This window comes from Falco punctatus (assembly GCF_963210335.1).
Source record: "Falco punctatus genome assembly, chromosome: 16".
Lineage (NCBI taxonomy): Eukaryota > Metazoa > Chordata > Aves > Falconiformes > Falconidae > Falco > Falco punctatus.
In genome coordinates this window covers 6,174,028-6,181,329 of record NC_137596.1, presented here as the reverse complement: position 1 = coordinate 6,181,329, position 7,302 = coordinate 6,174,028, and the positions used below count along the sequence as shown (strand labels likewise).

The following is a 7,302-nucleotide window of genomic DNA, read 5'->3' as shown; positions in this document are numbered from 1 at the left end:
GCGCTTTGCACCTTCAGCAATTCATTCCTTGAGCAAAACCATTTTGTTCCTCGAGCAGAACGGCGAGCCCCTGTGCCCGAGGGTTTAAAGGCACGCTTTTGTGTCTTATTTGCAAACTACTTTTTTTTTTTTTTTTTTTTTTACTCCCGCTGCAGCGGAGGCCAGCCCGCCCAGCCCAGAACCACGGGGAGCTGCTGGCCCTGCCCCACAGCCCGGCTTCACCCCCCGCTGGCTGCCCTGGGGAGCGGGGACCCGGCAGGGGGCACGGAGGGCGGCAGCGGGCGGCTCAGGCCGGAGGTCACCTCGCAAAGCCACCGGGTGGCAAAGGGCTCCCCCGTGCCGGGCCGTGCCCCAGCCGTGCCGTGCCCCTGCTGTGCCGTGCCCCCGCCGTGCCCTGCCCCCGCCGCGCCCCAGCCGTGCCGTGCCGTGCCGTGCCGTGCCGGCCCGCGGTGTGTCACCCACGGCGGGAGGGCCGCCCGGCGAGGCCCCACGGCAGCGCAGGGAGCCGCACGGTGCTCAGGCCCTGGTGCCGCGGGCGGCCGTGGCTGTCCCCGGAGGGCCGCAGCTCCCGGCAGCGCGGCACCTCGCAGCTGCGCTGACACCGGCGGGGTCGGCGCTGCCCGCCCGTGCCTCCGGCTCGGCCAGGGCCGCGGGGCAAGCGGGGCCCAGCGCGCAGCCGCCATCCCGCCCGCCCCGCCGGCGCCCCGGGGAGGGCAGCACCGCCCCGCGGGGCCCGGATGGAGCCGGTCCCGCTGCGGCCCTGCCATGGCCCCGCCGGCAGCGCGGCTGGCGCGGCTCTCCCGCAGCGTCTGCTTCAGCGCCTGCCACCGGCTGCACAGGTGAGCGGCCCCGGCCCCGTGCCCGCGCCCCGGCTCCCCCCGCCGCGGGGGGCCCGAAGGCCTCGCTGGGCCGGGCGCCCCCTCAGGGCCGGCGCGCCCTCCCCTCTGGGCCGTGCGCCCCCGGGGACCTGGGCCGTGTCCCGTGTCCCCCCCTCAGGGCCGTGTGTCGTCGTGTGTTCCCCTCCCCCGGGCCGTCCCCCCCCCCCCTTCAGGGTCGTGTCCAGTCCCTCCTCCCCCTCAGGGCCGTGTGTCGTCGTACCCCCCCCCCCCGGGCCCTGTCGTGTCCCCCCTCCCCTCAGGGCCGTGTCCCCCGCCTCAGGGTGATGTCCATCCCCCCCGCCCCCCCCTCAGTGTCAGATGCTCCCTCAGACCCGGGCCGTGTCCCCCCCTCAGGGCCGTGTCCCCCCCCTCAAGGCCATGTCCATCCCCCCCCCCCCCTCAGTGTCAGATGCCCCCTCAGGGCCGTGTCCCCCCCCCTCAGGGCCGTGTCCCCCCCCTCAGGGCCATGTCCATCCCCCCCCCCCCCCCGTGACAGATGCCCCCTCAGACCTGGGCCGTGTCCCCCCCTCAGGGCCGTGTCCCCCCCCTCAGGGCCATGTCCATCCCCCCCCCCCCCCCCCGTGACAGATGCCCCCTCAGACCTGGGCCGTGTCCCCCCCTCAGGGCCGTGTCCCCCCCCTCAAGGCCATGTCCATCCCCCCCCCCCCCCCTCAGTGTCAGATGCCCCCTCAGACCCGGCCCGTGTCCCCCCCTCAGGGCCGTGTCCCCCCCTCAGGGCCGTGTCCCCCCCACTTCTCCCAGCAGTCCCGCCTGGGATGTCTGCGCACAAACGGCTTTAACAGGGGCTGAAGTTTCCTTTTGAAACGGGCCGGGGGGCAGCAGTGCTGTGCCCCCGTCTGCCGCCCTTTTCCCAGAACAGACATCACTCTGCCTTGACCTGAAATGCTCCTCGGAGCAGGCTCTGCAGTTTCTTCAAATGACAGATTCTGACAGGGAAGTCATCCCTTCTGCTCCTTGGAGAAGCTCCCTGAGCTTTGTTGCTTAATAATAAAAATATGCATCGTTTTCTCCAGGCTCTTCCTCCTAGGAGCCCAAGTGATTTTGCCATATTCGTGCGTGAACAGCTGTTAGTGTTCACGCAGCAGTGGTGTTCAGCAGTTGTTATGAAACTTGCATATATTAATACAAAACCACAGCAAAAAAAAGCCCAGACCGGTTGCCAACAACATCTTTTCATGGTCTCAGTACTCCTCCGGTTCTGTTTTTGCCTCCTGAGTAGGAAAAGCTAGCGGGTTAAATTTGGGAGGGCGAATAAATGGAAGAACCAGAAAGCAATCAGAGTGAAGCCATGAACGTTTGTCATGGATCCTGACATGCCGTGTCTGTATTTCCCACAGTAAATCACTGAGTGATGAAGAAAACCTGAAGCTGTTTGGGAAATGCAACAATCCAAACGGCCATGGGCACAACTATAAAGGTAAGGAGTTGATTTCCACGCTTCCACGCGTAGTCACGGCCTCAGCAGGCTGCTATGGCTTTCAGTGCCTGGCCTGGGGGTCTTTTAGAATTAGAAGCAATCCTCAGCAGAAAAGGGGTTGAACCATGGCATGGATTTGGAAGTTACTGAATTAAATACCTCAAAATGTCCCTTCGTGAATCAACTCTGTTTATCATCTGCAAAATCATTGGGTTTGGAATGAATATTTTTCGAAACGAAAGACACGCTGTTTAAACAGCCCGTAAACTTTTTTTGAATGTTGTTGTCGCAGGTTCTCCTGCCATCTGTCCCCTGTGCACTTGGAATCAAATCTCTCCCGACACCAGGCTGGCTCCCTGTGGAGCACTGTGTGTTCTAGGTTATTGGGTTTGCACGGCAACGTTTTGGTGAGGAAGCGGCTACAGCGGTGGCTTCTGTGTAGGAGCAGCTTTAGCGGGCACCTGGCGTTCAGGTACCCTGCAGCCTGCTCCAGCTCTACCAGCTTTACCAGGGAAGGCATGTTGGCAGATTGTTGGACCAAAGATCTGTCCCTCATTTTAAAACTGACCTACAGGCACAACGGTTCTTGCTTTCTCATCTAAGAAAGATGTTCTCACTGCAAAAAAAAATAAATGCTGGAAAGCTTGGGAGATGCCTCTAAAAATGTTCCTTGGGGCATGGAGGGGAGGGAGTGAGTGAGTGAGTGAGTGAGTGAGTGAGTGAGTGAGAAAAAGAGCATGAAGGAGCTTTTCCACCCCAGAGGAGGATCACAACCAGGCTCAAATTGCTGTCTGTCTCTTTTTGTGAGTTCCTCAGTGAGCCGTGATTTTGTTCTCAGCTCCTGGGGTTAGTGGGAAGGAATGTGGGGCTTGTCAGGATGTTGTTTCCAAGTGTTTGTCACAGAATGGTCAGGGTTGGAAGGGACCTCTGAAGATCACCTAGTCCAACCCCCTGCTAAAGCGGTTTCACCCAGAGCAGGCTGCACAGGATTGCGTCCAGGCAGGTTTTCAGAGACCACAGCCTCTCTGGGCAGAGAGATCTCTTTTGTTGTCTCTCTTTTTTTGAAAGGATTTCTGGGTTGAAATGACACCTGGCAGTAATTCTGGTTCTTAGGATGTCAGCAGCCACTTCATCCCTTACTTCCCTTCTCTGGTATTCCATTATGTCAGAAGATTTATAAGCTGACCCCACTTCTTATGGTCTTGGGGAGGGCGGTGGGGTGGGTCTGGTGATGTAAGGGCACCTAGGGTGTCTGCACTGTTCAGAAGATTTTGCTGCTCAAGAGATTCTGACCTTGTCTGCATAGGGCACAGGCTGCCGTAGGGAGTAGGTACTTGAGGAGTCATCTAGTCATCTCTCTGCCTGCCGGGAGCGCTTCAGGGGTAGTGGTGTGTCTCTGGGCATCAGACCTTGGAGCCTGACTTCCTCAGCGAGCTGGGTGCCTGAGGGTAACATTCTTTTTGGAGTGGATACCCCTTTTATAAAAAGTCCTGCTTTTAAGTGCTGTGAAGCCTGCACCAGTCCTTGGGGATCGGTGATGAATGGGCTGTCTGTCCCAGCAGTGTACTTTGTTGTTAGGTTCATGGTGTCATTGTGACCTGATTTTTATTTTTTTTTTTTTTCAGTTATAGTCACTGTGCGTGGAGAGGTAAGTGTGATCAACCTTTTTCCTTTTCCCCAGGGTGGCAGGATAGATGGGTCCTCATCTTCCGCAGTACTGAAGCTCTAGCTCAGTTGCCAGGTTTCCCAGGGTGTTTGTGCAAACTCGGTATGCAGCACTACAGAAGAAGGTTTTCTGTAATCACTGTCCTATTCACCCTGCCTCTAACAAGGATTTGTAGGTAACAGTGTTTAACTCTGAGGTTTGTAATTGTCCTCAGGGCACATAACCTTGACTGCCAGAGCCTTGCTGCAGAACATGAAATGATGCCAAAACGGCACAGAGTAACTGCTCAGAGACAATTTTGGTCTTTAAGCAGCAAAGGTATTTATTTCATGCAATGTTGGGGAGCTAGCTGGTTCGCATCGGACAAACTAGCTCCCCAGTTTTCAGTGAAAAGTCAGGTAATTTATACAGTTTTCGTGAGAGGTTACAACATCTTTACATACATATTCATTTGATTTCAACATCTAATCATTCTGTTCATAATAGGTGGGATCTAGGTGGAGTAAGCCTTTCAACTTTCTTTGAAAGTCAACGATTTCCTGACTCATGGTCTCCTTTTCTCCTTCAGGTGCCCACCTTACCTTTTCTAATTATTCAGAGTACATTCCTTTAATATCATCAGTGGTACATTACTTTGAAATCGTCAGTGGAACCTTTTCTAATTATTCAGAGTACACTCCTTTCTCAGCACAGACAGAGCATCACCCAGAGCACTGTACCAAACTCATCCTGACCAATCTTTTCAAGACCTTGCTCCGTTTCAGACGCACAGGCTCTGGTCAGATCTGCGGGGCACCTTTGGAAGGCTGCTGAGCCACAGGGAGGCTTAGCACTTCAGTAACTGATTCTGTCTGCTGATTTATCAAGATATTTTTGTGGCAAATGTAAAAGGAAATTCTGCTTTTGCAGTTGTTTTTCACCCTTGATCCTGTCATTGTTCTGTGTATTCTGAGGAGTTGGTTTAGGTAGCACTTTGGTTTTGATGTTTTTCAAACAACTTGTTGAAGATTTCCAGCTCATAGGAAAGGGGGTTTCTATTCACATCTGAAGTTAAAATTTTAAAGCCTTTTCCTTCTACATTCCCCAAGCATGCTGTGAACTGCACAACCTGATTTTGTTCCTGGAGCTGTGCCTGCTTATGGGCATGCTGGATTGTTCTTGAAAACTGAGTATTTCAGTGAGTTTTTCCTCACTGATGTCAGCTTTTATGAGAGTGCAACCACTGGAGCTGTTTGTATGCTGTACTTAGCCTTTGGGAACGTCACAGGAGTAGAGTTGGAACGCAGTGCGTCAAGGCGGAAAGATATTTTTCTTATGGCTCGGATGTCCTGAGTGCACAAATATTCGCGGTCTGATTTGTACAGGCTCATGACAGCCTTGGTAATGAGGACGTGTAACTGCTGCTGAGCTCCTGTTTCTTCTCCCTACAGATCGACCCAGTTTCTGGAATGGTTATGAACCTGACGGACCTGAAGGAGTATATGCAGGTAATAGCACTGTTTTCCTACACACCCCCTGCAAGGAGCTTAGCAAGTTGTCTAGAACCAGGGTGGAGACATGGTGAGTTGATGATGGTAGGAAATAAAGAAGAAATTAAGGAATGATTTCAGACTAAGATGCTTTAGCGTGTGGTGTGAGGCAGTACCATGTCTCCAGCTAGGAAGCTGACAGGTGGATGTAGGGCTCTTTTTTTTTTTTTTTACATACCGTTGCCTCACTCCAGTCCCATGTGTGCGGTAATACGAATCTCAAGTCCACTGACCAACTGGGGCGAGGTTGTCACTCTTTTCTTTCTGCAGGAGGCGATCATGGAACCGCTTGACCACAAAAACCTGGATAAGGATGTGCCATACTTTGCTGAGGTTGTGAGGTGGGTGCTGGGGGCTCCTCGTGGCATTGGTTGCAGGGTCAAGGAACAGCCTTCAAGGATTAGTCCTACATCTGAAAGAGCAGCCTTGATACCTGTGTGTGACACACCTGTGCGGGTCAGGTGCTGGTGCCCTGCCTGCCTTGCAGCCCCGCTGCCCTGCAGCCTGCCTCCCTGTGCCACGCCGGGTGCCAGCCTGCTGCGGCAGCTGCCGTTCCACATACCGAGGGAGCTGCCGCTTACTCGCACCTGCCGAGCCTTTTGCGCTTGGCACGTGAGCCTGCTCTGTGGACACCTCAGGGAGGTGGATACGGCCTGTTAATTAGATCTTGTTTCATCCATGTTTGCTGGCAATGGTTCAAGCCCCTCTTACATGCAGGGGGTCATCGTCATCCCCTCTGCCCGTTTTGGGTACAGCTTCCTCAAATGTCATTGCTGTGAGTTCTGAATCTGCTCGTGTTTCACTCTTAGCACCACAGAGAACGTTGCAGTATTCATCTGGGAAAACCTCAAGAAGCTCCTGCCCGTGGGAACCCTTTATAAAGTCAAAGTGTATGAAACGGACCAGAACATTGTCATTTATAAAGGAGAAGAAACAATCTCTGAGAAGTGAAATGAGCTTCAGCTCAGTTGGTCAGAAACTGCTGCATAATCAGATCAGTGGATTACTTCAGCCCTGCTCGCTGTATTTCCTACACCTGGACATCGGTTATGTATTATATAGGAACAAATACAGATGTTTCGAAAGAATTCTTGCAACTATCTAGCAATTTGGGTTCTCAAAATTTGCGGATTTGTCTGCTTTTTCTCAAGACATTCCTGTTTTGCAAAGCCAAACCACCAAGTTGATGTGACATTTACAATTGTGCTATGTTAAATAAAGCGGCTTTCTGGAGAGGAGGTGGCCTGGCAAAACGTGTGTCCTGTCCAGTCACAGAAGGCTTTGATTTTTCTCTAATTAAACACTGGATTAATTTATGATTTTTAATAACCTTGGCTTTGGTGGTGTTTTGCTTATTGATCAAATAGAGAAACGTTCTTGAGAATGAGAACTGCATGCTTATCTTTTTCCTCCTTTTGGTTTTTTTTTGTCTTTTCTCCTGTGCTGTAGGCTCATTTTCTCATGCGGTTAGCGGGTCTTTCTCAGTATAAGGAACTGGTATAGTGAGCAGTATAGTTGTTTACCAAACAATTCTCAATCCAAACTGCAGCGCTAAGGAGAACAGTACGTTCTTGAGAATCAGCATGGGAAGCTGGAAGTTCGTAGCCCCAGTGGTGTCAGAGTGCCCTGATACATGGCTGAAAGTGGAAGTAGGTGAGAATAAACCCTTAAAATACTGGTTATCCAGCTGGTGTCCCAAAGATACCGCTCTTGCAAAGTTCTGCTGAGAGAATGCTTTTTGTCTTAGAAAATTCTGGCTGACTTTGTCTTGTTGTAGTGCAAGTACTCCCT

General features: G+C 53.0%; 1 protein-coding gene across 2 annotated transcripts; it reads left to right on the top strand.

The window, feature by feature from the left end:
- The first annotated feature begins 532 nt into the window (after nucleotides 1–532).
- On the top strand, nucleotides 533–6,845 carry PTS (6-pyruvoyltetrahydropterin synthase). Of its 2 annotated transcripts, XM_080366550.1 has the most exons (7): nucleotides 533–839; nucleotides 2,237–2,316; nucleotides 3,208–3,315; nucleotides 3,942–3,964; nucleotides 5,413–5,469; nucleotides 5,782–5,852; nucleotides 6,321–6,845. In XM_080366550.1, exons 1-7 carry the CDS (start codon nucleotides 766–768, stop codon nucleotides 6,460–6,462), a joined length of 555 nt encoding a protein of 184 aa, XP_080222676.1. In that variant the 5' UTR covers nucleotides 533–765; the 3' UTR covers nucleotides 6,463–6,845. The 2 variants fall into 2 exon arrangements, with proteins under 2 accessions (XP_080222676.1, XP_080222677.1); XM_080366551.1 differs by lacking the exon at nucleotides 3,208–3,315 and having other exon boundaries at nucleotides 619–839; nucleotides 6,321–6,749.
- Nucleotides 6,846–7,302: the final 457 nt, after the last annotated feature.